The 20,467-nt window shown below is 42.4% G+C and overlaps 1 protein-coding gene across 5 annotated transcripts in view; it reads right to left on the bottom strand.

Annotated features, from left to right (window-relative positions):
* The window catches only part of PRICKLE2 (prickle planar cell polarity protein 2), a 306,961-nt gene that overhangs the window by 209,122 nt on the left and 77,372 nt on the right, over positions 1-20,467 (bottom strand). For 3 of the 5 annotated variants that reach the window (XM_046680795.1, XM_046680802.1, XM_046680813.1), the window contains one exon: positions 18,812-18,974. The exons of the other annotated variants lie outside the window; for them this stretch is intronic. In XM_046680795.1, coding sequence (XP_046536751.1) covers positions 18,812-18,974 — 163 coding nt within the window. The remainder of the gene's footprint in view (positions 1-18,811; positions 18,975-20,467) is intronic. 5 annotated transcript variants of the gene reach the window in all.

The raw sequence follows: 20,467 nt of genomic DNA, 5'->3' as shown, positions 1-20,467 counted from the left end.
ACTAAGGAGATGAGCTGTAACGGGTGGTATGTGCTTTTACAAACTTGACATGCAATGGAATGAAAACAGCAAGGCAGAGCGAGTTGACATAGAGAATACCAGTAAATAAATTCCAGAGCCCTCTAGTACATCACAGCCCATTTCAGAAGTCAGCACAGGTCGCACCTTGTCCCTGGAAACAAAGCATGTAAAGGAACTGGGTGTTAAGAGAAGCAATCCATCAAAACTCCAAGGGCACACCTGGCCATTAGCGACAAGGCTTTGTGTTCTCTGATTGTTTCATGGGTAGAAAGAGGCAGCATGGGCAGAATTCAGAGTTTGAGTATTAGTTGCAACGATCAAGTCAGATCCCTTGGGGTCTCAATTTCATTACCTGTGGAATGGAGATGATGATGATAATCCTAGGTGGCCTATCTACCCTGAGGCTGCCACAAGGATAAAATATAATACCACACTGGAAACTGTAAAGGGACAATCAAACAAAGGCAAAGGTATTATCACTATCTTCTCCCCAGTTGGACTTGTGAGCTACCTGTGTATAAAGAAGACATCTTCTTATATTTCTCCGTACCTCTTAGCACATATTCTTAGAATCTCTTAACACATTATTACCACATCATAATGTCAAACTCAGAGTAGAGGCTTTGTGGGGGTTGCTGGTTTTCAAAAATCTTTGCCTCTCTACGAACGGGTTCACCTAAGGTTTTCTTCAGTCAGCTCAGCCAATATATTTGAAGTATGATCTGATTGCCCCCAGAATAGAAAAACTATTTCTAGAATAGAAATAGGACCCCTTCTATTGAGTTCTTTGCATTAACTTTCTCATTTAATCTTCCCACTAGCCCCTCAAGATTGATATAACTAGCCTTATTTTTGGATAAGGAAATTGAGACTCAGAGAGTTTAAATAACTTGTCCAATTTCACACAACTAATAAGCAGCAGAAGCAAAATTTGACCCCGGATCTGGGCAACTGCAAAGCTCCCGAATTTCTAAGTTGTGCAAAGATTGGTGGCCGATGGACATAGCTATGGATCTAAATGCCCATTATACTTTAAGTAACTTCTTAACTTACTGGTATATATTATGCATAACTCAGGCCTTTCTACAAATATTTCTTATTCCTTTTACCAAAGAGAGATGGGGGCTGGCCCCGTTGCCTAGTGGTTAAGTTCAGCACACTTGCCTTCGGTGGCCTGGGTTCGCTTCCCAGGCGCAGACCTACACCACTCCTCAGCGGCCATGCTGTAGCAGCATCCCACAAACAAAATAGAGGAAGATTCGCACAGATGTTAGGTCAGGGTGAACCTTCCTCAAGCAAAAAGAGGAAGAATGGCAACAGACGTTAGCTCAGGGAAAATATTCCTCAGAAACAAAAAGAGAGATGATCATTCTTTTGGACCAGTATTCAAAATATAAATCTCAATCCTGTAAGAACACTAGAAACCTTTCCCATTTATTCTTCAAATTCTAGAACTTTGTGTGCAGAGTGGAAGATTAATGCATAATGGCAGCTTAAGCCAGGACAATGATTCTCCCAACTTTAGCTTGCTTTAATGAGCACATACCCAAGGAAGCTTGTTAAAAATGCAGATTCCCAGCCTCCCTGCTACCCACTATGATTCAACTTGCTTAGGGAGGAGCCCAGGAATCTAAGTTTTAATAAACCCCCTGGGTATTCAGATGCAGATGGGTCTCAGACCATACTCTGCTTTAAACAGGTCCAGGGGAAAGGCAGGAAATTCAGAACCAAGTCTAGTTCTGTGGCACATTTGTTGTGACGCCTTTGACAACTCAACCGACCCTTTGTATTTTTGTGCATGAAAAGCAACTCTATCTTTCTTGAGTACCCCTGGATCTCATTCTTTGGGGGCTGACTGGGCCTCATTTGCTTCAGAACTTCTTGATGGGTGACACTTTTGGTACATGGTCACTGTATCAACTAGTATCCACCGGGATGTCCAGGAAGTGCTTTCTTTTTAACCATAAAACAAGCTCCAGATGGAAGCCTAAGAATGTGATGTCATCCTGGCACTAGGGAGGAACTGACCCCTTCCCCCTTCCAACACAGAATCCTTCCCTAAGTGGAGCACAATTCAACCACAACAACGTGGAGGATAGTGGTCTCAACTTGGATTAAGCGACAATATTAGACTTTATCTTTAAATTAATTTTCGCCTAAAATTTAGGGGATTAAACCTAACAGATATTTAATGTATGGCTTGACACTGGGGCCCTCACTTGATTCTGCTGTCAGATGGTCAGACAGCATGCCTCCTATGAGGCACTGACAGCACTCTGAGAAAAAGGTACCCATGCCACGATATGGGACAGTTGACGGTGGGGATAGTGAGGATTAAATTTTAGCATACTGTGACATACTATTGAGTTTACTAGGTTAAATGGATTTATGGAAGTGTAGATATTTGGTATTAATTGAACTTCTACCAATGATCTAAAAAGATTACTATGAAAAGTCCACAGAGTATAATTGTCTAATGTAAGCAGAAGAAAATGAGGAAATGGCTGAGTTAGGGCATCTCCTACTCCTGGTATGGGCTCCTTTGACACCACAGAATAGAGTAAAAACAATAACAAGGAGAATTAACCATAATTTGGCAAAAAAATAAATAAATAAAAATGATCAAGATGGCTCTTTGAAGTATGGATTTTGAATACTATTATTAACTATGAAGCTTGATTTATATATATATCATGCTTTGCAAAACAGACAGTCTTCATTTTGCACAGTTCCTCATGCACAAATTTCAGTTATTCCCATTTATAATGCCAATCTCCCATCATGGTTCAAATTTCAGTTTCCATGGCATCTAAACCATGAGTAATTTGCAGAAAGTACCAACTTTACTGTTTCAGTCCACAAATCACTATGTAAATAACAGATATACTTTACAATCAGTGACCAATCCCATCACTTCTGTCAGTCTGTCAGTGACTGGTCACAGAGCACCTATTATTCAGTTCATGCACAGACAGCAAAGCATGTAGTTGTGTTGCCTTCTCAGCTCCCAGTGATATGCCCATATGACATTTTACACAAATGAGTGAATTGGCCGCCAACTTTGAGAATGCAGCAAAGAAACAAAAAGTGGTCATACTGGAAGGGAAATTCAAATGAAATGTGAATGGAATTATAGAAGAAACAGCTGACCACAGAGTTAAGAGATTCTGGATACGCAGCCAGAGAAATTTAATGAAGGTGAATTTGTCAACATAAGTAGGAAAGTGGCTGTAACAAAAAAAAGGATGAAGACGTATGTCTGAGAGGAAGTGACACGCAACAAAAATAAAGTTCACTTTAAAGGAGCTCTCAGAGATCTTTCATGAAACCACAAAGCATAAAATGGAAGCTGATCCCAACTGAGAGAGGAGTGTGACAATTTACCATGTTACAGAAAAGATGATTGCTCTGTATTACATTTATAAGATGGAGAAGAGGAAGACAAGCACTGTTCAAATTAATCTTGATAAGTATTTTACAACGAAATAAAACATTTGAATTCTCAATGTTCCTAATGTTTTAAATTGCGGTGTACTAAATATTAGTTTTATTATTTTTCTTATTTCCCTATGTATTTATAACCAACAGTAAGAGAATTTTTAATGTTTTGAAGAAAACTTTTAAAGGTCATAGTACAACTGTAATTTTTCCCATTGCTTTATTAAGACTGCTTGCAAAGTTTCAGCTTGCATGGTTATTTTTACAGTCCCATATTATCACGCAAAGCAAGTCCTGCTGTTTTAGCTAATCATAGGAGTATATGGGTGTAATTTATTGATAAGTAAATATACAAGTTTGGCAGTCTGTGTTCAAACATTTTCTACTGAGAGAGTGTGCAATTAACAGAGTCTGGAGACTTCTGGCGCAGACAATGCTTGTCAGAGAACACAAGATGGCTGAAGGGAGATGACCATAGTGGTAAGGAACTAGAGAATCCAAGTCTCACAATGTACCTTTCTCATCTTCCACTTTATGCAAGCCTTTCCTCTTAACCCCCAGCCTGCCCCAAGGTTCAGAGGCCATCTTGAACACCTCATACCTGGGCATGCACCCTAGGACCTCTACCACCTTACTTCCTCAGAGGGTGGTCCTCAGAAAGATATCACCCAGGAGCTTGTTAGAAATGCAGGATCTTGGGCCTCACCCCACAACTACTGAATCAGAATCAGTATTTTAATAAGATCCCCAAGTGATTTTTTTTTTTTTTTTGCTAAGGAAGATTAGCCCTGAACTAACATCTGTGCCAATCATCCTCTACTTTTTATATGTGGGTCACTGCCACAACATGGCTGACGAGTGGTATAAGTCTGTGCCCAGGACCCAAATCTGTGAACCCAGTCGCTGAAGCAGAATGCGCCAATCTTAACTACTATGCCATGGGGCCGGCCCCTCCCCAAGTGATTCTTATTCCTCTTATACTCAAAAATTTGAGACGTGCTACCCTAGACTTCACATCTGAGCCTAAGAAGCAATGTAAGGGTCAGGCAGAGAGAGGGATTCCCGAGGTCATACATCTAAGGACTGAGGTCTGTATATTACTGAAGTCTATGTTTTGTTTAAGGATTTACTGCTTCTCTAGGTGACTGATATCATTCATGAAAACAATAACAATAATAATAACAGCAGCAACAGCAAACATTTATCAACTACTCACTCCATGGCAGTGTGATAAATCACTGATGTTATCTCAGTTAAGACTCACATGATCTGTAAAATGGCAATAATGATACTACTCCCAACACACACACAGTGGCAGAGTAGCACAGAACCTAGGGCTATTGGAGGTAGACGAGAATGTGAAGCTGCCTGTACACATAGAGGAGTGCTCATATGTATGTGTGTGTGTGTATGTGTGTATATGTGTGTGTGGTTGTGTGAATGCTTTAATCTCAGCAGGAAAAGTCAGCTGCGTATCTTGAACCCCTCATTTTCTTTACAGTCTCTCCAGACAATCTCCCTGAGTCACTGCCTACAGCCAACAAATTTAGGACCACCTTAAATTTGGGGCATAGGTCAAAATCCCAACTGGCTGTTTTGCAGAAAGTGACAAATTTCATATGGAAATTCAAGAGACGCAGAATAGCCAAAATAACCTTGAAATAGAAGAGCAAAGTTGGAAGACTCACATTCCCCTATTTCAAAACTTACTATAAAGTTACAAGAATCAAGAGAGTGTGGTACTGACACAAGGATAGACATATTGAGTAACAAAACAGAACTCAGAGCCCAGAAATAAAGTCATGTATCTATTATCAATTCATTTGTGAAAAGGGTGACAAGAGAATCCAATGGGGGAAATAACAGTTTTTCAAAACTCAGTTTGGGGACAACTGGATATCCACCTCAAAATAAAGACGTTGAACCCCTTCTCACACCACACACAAAAATTAACTCAAAATGCATCACAGACCTAAATGGAAGAGCTAAAACTACAAAATTCCTAGAAGAAAACAGAGTAAATCTTCATAACTTTGGGCTAGCAATGGTTTCTCAGATATGACCCCAAATCACAAGTGACAAAAGAAAAATATAGATAACTTAGACTTCATCATAATTAACACTTCTGTGCTTCAAAGGCTACCATCAAGAAAATGAAAAGATAATCCACAGAATGGGAGAAAATATTAACAAAGCATAGATCTGATATGGGACATGTATCTAGAATAAAAAGAACCCTTAAAACTTAAGAATAAAAAGATAAATAACTCAATTGGAAGTGGGCAAAGGATATGAATAGACATTTCTCTGAAGAAGAAGATATATAACAGCCAATAAGCATGTGAAAAGATGCTCAACATCATTAGCCATCATGAAAATACAAATCGAAACCACAATGAGACACCACCTCACACTCACTAGGATGGTTATAATAAAACAAGAGAAAACAACAGGTATTGGTGAGGATGTGGAAAAACAATAAGCCTCATACATTGCTGGTGGGAATGTAAAATGATGCATCCATTTGGAATGGTTTGACCTTTTCTCAAAATGTTATAGATGGAATTACTATCTGACCCAGCAGTTCCACTCCTAGGTATATACCCAAGAGAAAAGAAAACATATGTCCACACAAAAACCTGTACGTGAATACTTACAGCAGCATTACTCATAAAAGCTAGAAAGTGGGAACAATTCAAATGTCCATCAACATTTGAGTAAACAAAATGTGGTATATCCATACAATGGAAGACTATTCAGCAAGAAAAAGGTGTGAAGTACAGATAGATAATTGCTACCACATAGATGAACCTTAAAAATATTAAGCTAAATGAAGGATGTTGGTCACAAGACCATATGTCGTATGATTCCATTTATATGAAAGGTCTGGAATAAGCAAATCCACAGAGACAGAGAGTGGATTAGGACCGCCTCGGGCTGGAGGAGGGTGGGCTGGACAGGAAGTAGGGAGTGACTGCTAATGGGTATGGGTTTTTTTCTTTGGGTGATGAACATGATCTGGAATTAGATAGTGGTGACACTTGCACAACTCTGTGAATACACAAACGACCACTGAAGTGTATGCTTTATATGGGTGAGTTACATCTCAATAAAGCTGTTGAAAGAATCGGAGGCCTAGGGCCACTCCCATTTACCCACCCCAAGGACAGCTCTGATCATTCAGGCCAGAGGCTGGGGCTCAGCTGCCTCCGTAAGCCTGCCTCAGTTCTACTTCTGTATCTGCGTGCTGTTAAAAAGAAAAATATTTCTATTCTTGAGGAATAATGAACATGATGAGTAGCTGGGCAGCAAGGTCCCTCCAGGCCCTGGGTTATAATTAACACAGTCGCCAACTCACAGGCCAGTGCTGCTTGGCAGTTTCAATACTCTCCACGGAAGAGTCAAGCTTCTAGTCTGAGACCCCTCTCAGAGGAGGCAGGGTAGCCAGCCAGGGAACTGAGTTCAAGTGCTGGTCTCTAAATAAGAGTAAGAGAGCCGAGGGAAGATGGTTGGGGAGGTGCGATTGTTAATGTGGTACAAGTATGACACGGAATTTCTCTCCTTCTCCTCAACTAATTAGATTTTCATTTTAATTAGGCTGACTCCATCTGCCATCCCTTCTTAAATCCATATACTAGCAAAACATGAGATTGCATTCAGAGTCCAAACTTTCTATCCAGTCAGGGTGAGCAGCAAAGAATTTAGGGAAGTTAGAATTTGCAAGGGGCTTATTTGTATCATTAATAATTCAATTAGCAGAGATATTACAGGCAATCTACATTTCAGTTGTAACAGTGCCCCCCTGCAAGAGTTAGCCCAGGAGAGGATCACTTCAGAAAAACGCTATGACTTTTCCATATAGCCCCAAGATTCCAGGGACATCAACTCACCAGGAAAAGCCAGACAGAAATCTAAATGCATGACTCAAAGTGCTCAATTCCCACTGGTAGTTACTTATGTTGCTTCAGAGGAAAGAAGACTCTCGAATATCGAGTTTAACATAAATACGTCTGTTCCCTGCGTACTTTCCAAACTTTAAATGCTGCAAGTTCTTTCCAAACTTGTAGTTAAAAAGAAAAAAAGGTTAATTGCTCCGACCCGCGTAAAGACCAGTGCAGACTAGCAAATATGTACACACGCAAACATGCACACACACAGCACCTTGCTCTCTTTTGACGGTGCTTCAGATTTCTCATCAAGAATCTGGCAAGCTCGCCTGCTGTGTCCTGTAGTCATTTCCAACCTTGCAGCCTTCCCCGTCTCATACTTTCAGTCGGACGTAATTTAGACCTACGTGGATTTAAAGTACAGCGGCCAATTTGTAAATAGCCCAGAGTTCTGGAGAGGGTCAGTAGTATGACCCTAAGGACACTGCCCATAAACTATCAAATCAAAGGCCCTCATTTGTTATATACAAAGTGCTTTTCTTTTTCTTTTCCTCAGAACTGCTTTAAACTTCCATGGCTCTTAGGAATTAAACGAAGATGTAGTAAAGACCTTAAAATGAGGGCCTAAAGGAAAAAAAGGAATATTCTTCCTCCTCCACCTCCAGTTGGAGTTCCGAATCAACTTCCTAGTCCTGCTGTTTCTGGGCCAACCACCCCCACCCTTCTCTATTCCTCTCCTCAGAACCAACTGCATCTCAGCCTGTTCCCTGGTGGCTCCGCCAGAAGGGAGCCCTCCTGCATGCCTGGGACCACCCACAGACTCCTGGCTCTGTTTGGACAGGAGGACCCAACTGCAAAGAGGGAACATCTTGCCTGTTTCCAGAAGGGGGGTGAGTCACCTTGGTTCAAGCAGTCAGATCTCAGCAAGAGTTACACCCCCGACCCTGACTGTCTTACTTGGCCAGAGTTTGGGTGACATCTCGAATAGGGGTGTCCAACAGCAGTAGATGGACCAACGCTTGGCTGGCCAGAGCATGACTACCCCTGGAGGTGTATAAAATACAGACTTCCAAGGCCCACCCCCATAAATGCTGATTCACTAGATCCTGGCCCAGTAACTGAGTATCTGCACTTTTTATGCTTCCCTGGTGGTGTAGAAGGACAGCCAGGTTTGAGAACCACTGCTCTAGAACCAAGACACTAACGGTAAGGCCCTCAAAGAAGTGAGATGAGGAGGAAAGATGCGAAAAGACATGTTTCTTGACACCAACACCACAGGATTCTTTCTGAGTGTGTTTTAGAAGAGGAAACTTCCCATATCTTGGGGTACATGGAGTTGGTCAGAAGAATAGGGTTTAAAAAAATAAAGTGAAAACTTTGAAAGTGCACAGATTTGGCTTCTGGTTCCACTGAGACTGACAGACACAAGGTCCAGTTCCTCCTCTGTGACTTAGGAGCTGGGAAATCTTAGACAAGCCTGAGCCCCAATTTCCTCAGGTGATAAAAGGGGATGGCAAGGCCAAGAATGACCATGGTAATCACTAACAATTACTTTGTGTGCACTTTGTGTGCACTTTGTGCTGGCCGAGGTTCTAACATTACACACATTAGTTCACTGGGGAGTTGTGAGTATGAAGTAAGATATTTTATGTAACGTACTTAGCATAGTACCTTGTACGTTGTTAAAAGAGTAGTCATTGTTATGGCTTTATGGCCTTACTTGGCCAGAAAGACGACTGCCCTACTGTCTCTTTAAACAGGACCAAAACATTCCACTTGCCTCCAGCCAAGAGCTTCCTGGCTACCACAGCCCCCTCGCCCACCCGACTCTTGACTCAGTTTTTGATGTTGCCCCTATGACATACATCTTTAGCTTCCGGCATGAAAGGCTCTGGTTAAAATAAAACTACTCTCATGGAGCAAAACACTTTCCTGTTAGACATTCATACTTCAGAGATAATTTATTTTTCAGACCAAAATTGCCTAATGGGACCCTAAAGGGTTTAGGATGAAAAAAGAAGGGAAGTCAAATCTGTAAACCCAGGTAAAATTTGCATATTCTTTCAAGGTCAGGGTCTTCATCTTTGGATCACAGACACCTTGGAAAAACTATTATAAACCATGCATTCTCCCCCCAGAAAATCCTACGTGGGCCTCCACACACATAAGATATTCTGCATGTTATTTCAGGGGATTTGTTCCACTGAAGGCCAGCAATGGATGCCCTTGGAAAATTGTGGCCTCGAAGTTAACAATCCATCAAAGGTTGGCAAACTCTTTCTGTAAAGAGCCGGACAGTAAATATTTTCAGCTTTGCAGGTCATGTGGTCTCTGTCACAACTACCTGACTCTGCCATTGTGAGGGAAAGCAGCCACAGATGACAACCAAACAAATTGCATGGCTGTGTTCCAATAAAGCTTTATTTACAAAAACAAGCGGTGGGATAGTTTTGGGTTGTGGTTTGTTGACTCTTGCTTTAGAGTTTTGCTGAGCCACCGTGGGTAAAAACTCTCTCGGGGAACGCGTAGGACCGGAGCCCGTCAGAGAGCGCGGCCTGATGCATGGGAATGCCTCCTGCTCTACAAGGCCCCTCAGTCCTGGCTGAGCACCTTCACAGAGTACTATTCTGGCTTTCTCAGACCACGGTGGTTCCAAGGAAGCCCTGCCTACCTCTCATCCACCTCTGGACCCCAGACTCTTCAGCACCACGTCCTCTGAGCTGTTAAAACCCCTCCTGTATAAATGAACTTAACTACCTAAACAGTATTTACTTTCATCCCTGAAAAACATAGCTCCATACACAACGACAGGATTTGAATGGAAGTGATTAACATAGTGGTATTGGTTCATCCCAAGTAGGTCTTGGAGGGGATAGAGAAAAAGAACAACACAGCCTAAAAACCCAGAGCAGGCCTAGGTTGTCCTGAGTAATTACATGAGTTACTTGAGTAGGGTTGCCAAAGGATAGAAAATTGTCTTATTAGTTTTGACAAATTGCATCAGAAAACAGCACATCTTTACATGCACCATGATTAAAACATAATCCGCAGACAGCAGGATCTATAGACCAGCTACTCTATTATTCCCTGTGGGCATGTTTTTTTAAACAATCTTTTAAATAATATACATCACTGTAATCAGATGCCACCCAAAGATAGATATGACATTATTAACCACAGAGAAGAGCCTGTTTCTCATCCTTCCTCTGCTAGAATTGTCCTACCCGAGACACAGGATATACATCTGGGCTGATAATTAAACAACGTTCAGGGTAACTTTTCTGCTGACTGTGTGGCCGCAGACTGCCTTTTGTATCCTAAACTCGAACTTACTCTCAGATAATGTGTGTAAGAGGGATGTGGGTGAAGTCACCTCGATACCCAGACAGAAAGACAAAAATCAGCTGATTCAAAAACCATTTGGAATTTTTCAGCCCAGCTCCCAATTCATTTTCTTCATTTCCCGAGGAATCTCTTCCTAATGTAAAATATCTTCCTGTTGACATGGGGTGGGGGGGAGGTTGGCAGTGGGGGGAGGGGTGGAGGGTGGGGGAGTATAGCAGGAAGACTGGTTTTCATCCAGAGAAAACTGTTAGCTAAAGAACAATAACTTGAAGTAAAGAAGTCTGGCCCCCAAACCCACAGCCCACAGGATGAGCACATTTAGCGTCCGTTTAGTCTGCAAGCCTCAGGGCTATGTCATAAAATTTTAAAACCCCTGCATGATCTAACAACTGTAAATTCTTGACTTCACTCTATCTAAAAACATCCCAAGGAACATTACCACAGGAGAGCTTCAGAGTAAACAAGGGGGTATTTTTCATGGTACACCCCCCTACACCCAAGCCATGCAGAACGTCAGAACAACGCATCCTTCGTGGGACAATTTTAATGCCAGTCATCAGCCGCCTCATCACCTGAAAAGACATATTTGTCCTCCAAGCATTTACATTTACTTGCTGACATTGCCAAAAGAATGCTAGATGAAGCAAGCCTTTTACTAGATAAACATTTGGTTTTCATAAGGTAAGTTCTTTTCTGCTAATGGAAACAAACCAAAATGCCACTATTATTACATTTTTTCACTGGAGGTGAGTCTAAGAGATGTCTCCGAGACACCGACAGGCGGGTGCTGCCAGGGGCTCCGGTACTTAAGACAAAGGAAGGGAGGGCTGCCCTGTGCTGGGAAGCCATGTTTGGTTTTGTTTTTAGGGCTCTGTCGGAGTTTCCTAATTAGGAAGAAGCCTGGAGAACATCAAGAGGTCAAATATTTATTCGTGGAGAAGAGGCCAGGCTTGCCTAATGTGCTCTCCCGATGTGTAGGTGAGTCACTTCCAAAGGCAGCCAGAATCACAAGCTGCTGAGTTCATAGATGGCTGCCAACCTTAGCAGTTATGTCTCCTTCCCAAAGCCGCACGCATCTCAGCTCACCGACTGGCCTGGAGGCGCAGCGTGGCACAGCGGCAGGACGCCCGCTTCCTGAGAGGCCAGCTCTGCTCACTGCCATTTCAGAAAGCCGATGAATGCTTCTCTTTCCAAGGGTTGATGCATGAGACCTGTTGGCCTGGAAAGGTTATTACGTTGAAGAATGCTGGGAGTCGAGAAGAGAGATAGCTAGGCCCTACAATGCTAAATCCGTTCCCTTGGCTCCAGAATTTTATTCCATCCCCCACAGGTAGCTCCTTTTCTCCTCTTTGCCTTTCTTTCCCGTCTTCCTCCCCATTCCACCCCAACACCTTCACATCAACCCTCTAACTTCCTTTGAATAAAGCAACGCCATTTTTTCCTTCTTGGTCTTTAATCTGTCACTAATTGGGATCAGTATTTTCCAGTTACATAAAGAGTGCCTGTGTGGCTTTATAACATATGCTGACAAATCATTTGGCAAACACTTTCTTTTGTTGCAACAAACTGCACTGTGGAGGACCGTAGCATTGGCAACCAAATATGTACGCTCTTAATGAAGCAACAGAGATAAGAAATCCATCTCAACACTGACGGTAGGCTCTGGGGAGCCAGAGTCATATTAAAAAGGAAAATAGTGATCTATTATATAGGATGGATGTTTGTTGGAATGGTTTCCAGATGGATCCAGGAGGCTCCAGAAGAGAGGTTACTAAAGAATTACGCGAAGTTCACATGGAGGGTGTTGTTAAGTCACAAACAATTTATTTTGGAGGACTTTGCTCCAGCTTTATCAATGTAATTAAAACTTTATAGAGTGCTTCCTAAAGCGGGACAGGGCACCAGGTTAAATGACAATAAGAGGTGAAAAGCATTCTCCTTTGAGAAGAGACGATGCTTCTTTTACTAACTCATTGATGATCACAGAGAATCCGTGTGTGTCAGGCACTGTTCTAGGCCCTTGGGATACATTGGTAAATAAAAGAAAGATTCCTGTCCCTACATTTCACGCATGGTGGGACAGGGTAGACAGGCAAAAAATAGACCAAATAAGTAAGTAAATTATATAGTATGTTAGAAGGTGGTTAAGTGCTTTGCATAAAAGAAAGACAGTATACCAGACAGACTTGGAATCCCAGAGAGGAATCTGATCATTTGAAATAGACCAAAGATTTTAAGGAAGTAAAGGCATTCCAGGCAAAAGGGACATCTGATGCAAAGGTCCCGAGGCAGGAGCAGGCACAGCATGGTCAAGGATCTGCAAACAGTCCGGTGTGGCCAGAGCCGTGAGCCTGAGAGAGGGTTGTGCTGAAGGAGACCGAGAGGAACCAGGGGTGAGGGACAGGGCCTTGTGGTCACATGGTGACGCAAAGCCCATTGAAGAGTTTGGCTTTTAGACTGAGGGAGATGGAGAAGCCATGGGAGGGTTTTGATTAGTGATCTGAATCATGTTTTCCCAAAGATCCCTCTGGAGACTAGGATGGAAGGGAGCCTACGGCTCGAATCCAGGCAAGAGGTGATGATGACCAGCAGGGGGGTGGTGGTGGGAAAAGGTCAGAATCTGCATATTTTGAAGGTAGAGCCTACAGCCTTTTGTAGTGGACTGAGTGTGAGATGTAAGACAAAGAGTCAAAGATGACCTCAAAGCCATTGGCCTGAGAAATGGGAGGAATGGAACTGTCATCAGTTGAGATAGCAAAGGCTGCCGCTGGAACAGGGAGAAGACCAGGAATCCAACTTTGGACACGTTAAGCTTGAGAGGTCTACTAGTCATCCAAGAAGAGAGAGACACTGAGACAGCCACTGAATATACAAGTCTGAGTCCCAGGAGCAGTCTGGACTAGAGATACAAAGCTTCCAGTCTGGGGCATATGGAGGATTTAGAGTCAAGAGAAGGGTAAGCTGACCACCATAACAGGCGTTTTATGTACCAACTCCCCAAACCCAGAAAAGTTTTTGATGCCCCTCACTGTCCAGGTCTGAACCAGAAAGCTCTGTAGACAAATGCAACAACAGACAGAAGTGCAGAAGCAGCAAGTCCTATTCACCCCAAATCACAGTCTTGGTCAGCTGAGACTTCAGTAAGATAGAGCTATGGGAAAGCCCGTGTGCATCTTTCAGAGAGTGCAGAGCGGGTGACTCTTGATTATTTTGAAAATTACATGGTACTTCGAGAGAAGGAAGATAATGGGAAAAAGCAGCATGAGGTCTAGAGCTCCACTGTGAGTCAAAACAGGCAAAATAAGCAGTTACCTGAATTAAATTCTCCCCTTCACTAATCTCAGTGGAATTCCTATTTCCTGCGCCTACTAAGTGCTCAGGTCTCCCCTGGAGAAGGCTCTCCTCTCCCCTCCCCACTCACTCCCTGGAGCTTGCAGAAGTCATCTGGGAAATATCTACCCCTCTAATGCAAGAAGCACTTTATTTATACCTCTCATAAAGCTCTGCTCTTCACATTTTTCTCTATTGATTGATTGATGCTATCTTGTTTTAGGGAGAATTTAAGGCAGCTTATGAGAATGCATAAAATACAAGATGGCATAAATTAAAAATAGGAACAAAAGGAAAAGAAAAATGAGGACGGGGACGTGAAATGGATCCAAGAATGAGGCTAAATTGCATACCAAGAAGACGGATGGGCCACAAATTTGGCTCTAAGTTTATAGCAGCCGATGTGGAAAAGGAAAAATTATATAATTACACAACTCGCTGCGTCCAAAACGCAAAATCAGTCCAAGCGTTCTGGAAAAATTAAAAGACTCACATGCGTCCCAGACAACATCACTGGATCCCTTCTTGTCGTCAGGTACCCAGCTCATGTCCTGCTATAGGAGCTTTTCTACGCATGGCTGTGGATAAGCGGATGAATGAATAAGCAAGTAAACTCATTCACCCATTCATATATCATTCATTCTCTTATCCCATGACTATTTCCTGAGCATCAACCACACGGTAGGCATTGAACTAGGTGCTGGAGACAGGCTGGTAAATAAAACAAACATAGTCGCTTCCCACGCGGTTTTTACATTCTAGTGAAAGAGTGAGACAAAACACAAGCAAATCAACAAGTAAAGTACAAAGTGCCTCCTGCTTTGAAGGGAATAGACAGGAGACTGAGATTAAAATAATGGGGCGTAAGCTATGGACTTTGACTGGGTGTGGTCAGGCAAGGCCAATCTAAAGAGGTGATAATGGCTGAGACTTGAAGGAAGAAGGCGGCAGCTATGTGAAGAGTCAGGGAGCTTCAGAAGGAGCCCTGTGCAAAGGTCCTGAGGCAGAAAAGAACTCAGCACAACTGAAGTAGAGCCACATGTGGCCAGAGATCACTGTGGCTCAAACACAGCAGACAGGGCAGAAAGTGGCATGAAGCGATGCATGGCCAATCAGATCAGGCAGGCCGTATAAACCTCAGGAAGAAGATGGTTTTATCCTAAATGCAATGAAGAGTTTTAAGCCAGAGAGTGATACCCAACACCCACTGTGCATTTGAAAGACCACTCTGGCTGCACACTGCAGAACAGACAGGAAGGCAGGAAGAAGGAAGATCAAGGAAGAGGCTGTTTGCTGTCCAGGCAATGAACTAGAGGGGAAAAAACAGAAGAAAAGGAGGAGGGTAGGTTACAGATAAACTGGAAAGGATTTGGACTCATCCGGATTTGGCAAGTAGTTGGGATAATTAGGAAGGAAATCAACAAAGGGAGGAGTCAAGAACAGCCCAAGGTTTCTAGGGCAGAAGTGGTGATGATGACAATGACCAGAGCGGCAACAATATCAGTTAACAGAAACTGAGGCCTCCTCTCTGCTGGGCTCTGTGCTAAGCACCCGGTTTGAATGATGTATGTCATCATCCCAACAACTCTGGGTGGTCGGTACCATTATTACTGTCACTTTACAGATGAGGAGACACACAGATATGAAACGTCCAAGATCCAAAGACTGTACTTCCAAGAATAAAGGTCATGATGAGAATCCTCTGTGTCTGTGTGTGTGTGTGTGTGTGTGTGTGTGTGTGTGTAACACAGTCGTCTGGCACCTCCCAAACTTTCTGAATTAGAACACTAGGGGTGGGGCCCAAGCATCCTTCTCCTTAAGAAGTTGCAGGGGTGACCAAGAGCAGTGTTAACGCAGGTGTGCACTGACTATTGAAGATCCATAGAACAATGGTACTCTATTTGGCCATGTCTCCAACAATAAAAAGTTACGTTCACAGTACAATTAATTGCTGACAAAGTGGGAATAATTATTTCTTTTTTTTGTTTTTGCCTTCATCAAGTTCTTAAGTGCTAAAAATCAGCCAACTGTTTCTCTGGGTTTTTCTTTTAGCATCGTGGGGGGGTGGGGGGAGGGGCAGAACCACTGGGGAAGGAGGATGAAATACACTCACTGAATTGTTCCAGAATCTTTCTTAGAAGCTCAGACCAGGAGTGGAGCTAACAGATTTTTCGAGGGTAAACGTTCAAGGTTTTGATTGTCTCCCAAATTTAAAAGTCTTACTCCAGATAGTTCCAGATCAATGGCTTTCCAGGCGATTCTATCACCTGCTCTGGCAAGAAACTCCCACTGTTGGATATGGTTGTCTGAAAGTTCCTTCCTATATCTAACTTAAATGCCAGGAGCTGTTATTTAAACTCATTTCCTTTCAACTGCTAGCGAATATTCAAAAGAGTTGGACTGTATCTTCTTTGAAGCAATCCTTCACGGGGGATAATATAAAAGACTTTTCTGTATTAGTTAGAAGAAAAAGAAAGGAATACATAAACTCAACAAAAAAAGAAAAAGGAGAAAAATTGCTCTCAACTTTCATTCCCAAGGTTGTCTTCCAGAGAAATATAAATTGATTTATCACATACACATGTTAGCATCTGGAGTGAAACTACAACTATAGTTATGATGAGAATTGTTGAATTTTGGAGCTGGAAGGAAAAGAACATTAAAAAAACAGAAGCATATATATTAACCATCCACTATAGTTTTAATTAGATTTTCTCATTTCAGCCTCCCAGTCATCCCACAGGAAGGGATTAGCATGCCCTTCTGACTAGAGATGAGGAAACCAAAGCTGAGAGAGGTTATAAGACGCGTCCACAATCAGGTCACATTGCCCTACTGTGCAAGTCACGAAACTCAAATTCTGAGACAGCTCTAGTGGGAACTTAGAGCCACAGTCTCAACCAAGGACAATTTTGCCCCCCAGGTGACATTTGGGAATGTCTGGAGATATCTGTGGTTGTCCCATTGGAAAGGCGGGAGTGCTCCTGGCATCTAGAGGGTCATCCAGCAGTCAAGGAGGCTGCTAACCATCCCACAATGCACAGAACAGGCCCCACAACAAACAATGATCTGACCCCAAATATCAATAGTGCTGAGGTTGAGAATTTGGCCTTAGAGAATTCTCCAGTGGAATTCTTCACGTCTGACAGGTTGAGAAATGGAAGCACAAAGATTTAGCTGCAGAAAGATGTTTCTCAACTTAATAACTCATTTAATTATCATCTTGAGCTATCTAGAGAGAGTTTACCTTCCTCCACGAGAAAAAATCTGATGGATTTTATTTGGCATTTCATAGGTCTAGTGAAAGTTTTTTTTAGAAAGCGTTCAAGGAATAAGCATGATTCCTTTCCTTCCAAGGGCAGAGTGAAAGCTTGCTTTGAATGCGCTCGGTTATTACTGTCTAGTTCTCCTTAAAGGAGCCGGCTAGATTCAGTTGTGAAAATGTCAAGCGGTTGCTACCTGGCAGATTTTTCACATAGTGATTAAGAGCCAGTGATCCAGAACCAGATGGTCTGAGACTGAATCCCAGCTCCACCATTTATTAATTGCATAACCTTGGGCAAGTCACTTAAAACTCTTTGTGACTCATTTTCTGAACCTGCAAAATGGGGATAATACAATTCAAACTTCACAGGGCTACTGTGAGAACTAAAGGAGTACAATGCTTAGCACATAGCTGGTTTTGAGCGTTTGTTATCTTTATGAAGATAATTAATATTATTATTATTCCCTTGGTGCGATAGGAGAATGGCAGAAAGTTTTGGATATGAGAAAGACTTTATGAATAAATAGAATTTTTAAAAAATGTAAATAGTCCCCAAATTCAACTTTGGGCATTACAATTTCTTAAACTTCGGAAGCAAACAATGCTCAGATGGATGATAGATACAAATAGGCCCTTTGCAACTGTTCCAAGGGCTAAATGTGTCAATAGATGTCTAAATAAATAAACAATTGCACTGCCTGAGCACTTGCCATGCGCCCCACACTATGCTATGCACCGCTTCACAATGCCTCCATTACTGCTGGAGCCGTGAAGCAGGCGCTCTTTTATATCTTCCTTTTACCAAGGAGGAAAGCAAAATTTACCAAGGTTAAAGATCACGCTCAAGGGCACTCAGCCAGTTTATGCAGCACCAGGACCAGAATGCAGGTACACTTGACTCCCATCTGAATGTTTAACCACTGAGTTATGTGGCCTCTGCCTGTCCTTTATCCTGGGAACAAAAGCCCAGTGTGATCTGAGGATGCACAAAGATAAGTCAGTTTCCTTTTAATGGACTTGAGCAACATACAGTGTTGTCGAATTATTATTATTATTATTATTTTTTGGCTGCTGCATTTTCTATCTAGGCTTCCACTAAGTGCTATAGCTTGAAGAAGCCTAAATAAAGCACTCACATCCAAGGACACCTGCTGAGATACCTTCTGGAGAGCATTCGGTCTGCCCAGGCCCTGGAGAACAAAGGAGGAAGTGTATAAGCCACATTCATCTTGGAGGCTCTGGAACAACACCACCTATACAAAGGGTGGCTCCTGGAGACTAAGGAGGCTGCCTGCATGGGAGTGATAAGTCCAGCAAGATGGCCCCAGTAATCGGCACCCCTTCTTCCCAGGTCCAGGCGTGTCCAGCAGGAAAGTCTGCTTCCTCAGAAAAGCCCACACCACCACCCTTTTCAGTTCTCCATGTGACACCTCTGTGGATGAATATCTGATATTCAAAGCCAAAGGCTGGAGGGACTTGGCAGTCCTGAACACGAATTCTAGAAGGAAGCTCTTAAAAAGCAGACCTGGCCTGGAGCAGTTTCACAAGTTGGAACTGGTGAGTCTTCCGGCCACTGCTGAGCACACAGGTCATGCAGCATCTGGGAGTTCTGGCGGGTTCTAGGAAAGTCACAAAATCGAAGCACAATCTCCAAAGCACATAGACGATGCCAGGCTTGGGAGCCAAGACTGAAAAAGTATGGAGAGAACAGGATGGTTCAGTTTCTGAGTGGCACATAAAACAATGGAATGGGGTTTGAAGGAGACATTCTCTGGCGTAGAACCTTCTCTTTCTTTTCAACACATCATCAGACCAGGGCTCAAGAGGCCCAAGACATTGCTAAATAGGGTTATTTCTGCTCCTTCTATCTTATATTATGTTCTTATTATTTTATTATTTTAAAATAACTTCTCTAATTATATGCTCAACGCATAAAACTCAAAAAGAAAACACCCACAGGCACGGATATATGAAATGTAAAAATCATCCGTAATCCCACCACCCAGGATCATCTCTCTTAAGATTTTAGTTTATACATAGTTCTAGTGATTTCTCCAGGAACATGTTAAAACAAAAAAAAAAGGGTCTCAAATGACACCTTCTATTATAAAGGTTTTCCCCATTTATGAGCATATGATAGCTTCTCATTCTTTTCAATACTTTGTTACATATATAGTTTCTTTAGGTCTTTAAAATAATCCTATGATATGGACAGATTAGAACAATGAGACCAAGTGGTAAGGTAACCTGGCTAAGCAGCCAGAGATAATACACAAACAAAAGGAGACAGCTGTGTTTGAACAAAACTTTATGGGTACTGAAATTTGAATTTCAAATAACTTTCCTATGTCACAAAATATCATCCTTGTTTTTATTTTTTCTAACCATTTACAAATGTAAAAAATGATCTTAGCTTACAGATCCTGCAAAAACAGGCAGTGGGCCAGAAAAGGCCCTCAGATCAGTGGTTACTGACCCCTGATCAAGAATACTGGTATATGGCGGCTGGCCCCATGGGGGAGTGGTTAAAGTTCCATGCACTCCGCTTCAGCCACCCAGGTTCGCAGGTTTGGATCCCAGGCATGGACCTACTCCACTCATCAGCCATGCTGTGGAGGCAACTCACATACAAAAAATAGAGGAGGAATGGCACAGATGTTAGTTCAGGGCTAATCTTCCTCAAGTCAAAAAAAAAGTGAGGAGGATTGGCAATGGATGTTAGCTCAGAGCAAATCTTCCTCACCAAAAAAATAAAAAGAATACTGGGATATGTGTTTTCTAAATGCATCTTTCCTTATAACCTTTTGGTGTTCTATTCTTGAACTTCAGGAACAAACTGGCCAATGCCAGTGACATTTCCATGTCTTAATGTAATGATGGTAAAAGACTAAAGAGATTTAAAAAAAAATTTTGCCAAATCTTGGGGCCAGCAATTGAAAAATACAAGGTGAGGAGACAGATAATTATACAAGCTAATGTTGACTGAACACTCACTACATGCCAGCCATCAAGCTAAGGGCTTTACAGATCAGTAAGGATAGGAGGGCTCATGCCACGATAAGAAACGAACCCAGTAGCTCACAGCTTACAACCACTCAGGTTTGGTTCCCTCTCATGCTGCATGTCCATTGGCCTTGGCTCAACCCCATGGTCTTTGCTCCTGAATCCGGGCTGATGGAAC

Source organism: Equus quagga, chromosome 1 (genome assembly GCF_021613505.1).
Source record: "Equus quagga isolate Etosha38 chromosome 1, UCLA_HA_Equagga_1.0, whole genome shotgun sequence".
Taxonomy (NCBI): Eukaryota; Metazoa; Chordata; class Mammalia; order Perissodactyla; family Equidae; genus Equus; species Equus quagga.
The sequence above is the reverse complement of the archived record's forward strand: the minus strand, read 5'-3'. Positions and strand labels throughout refer to the sequence as shown.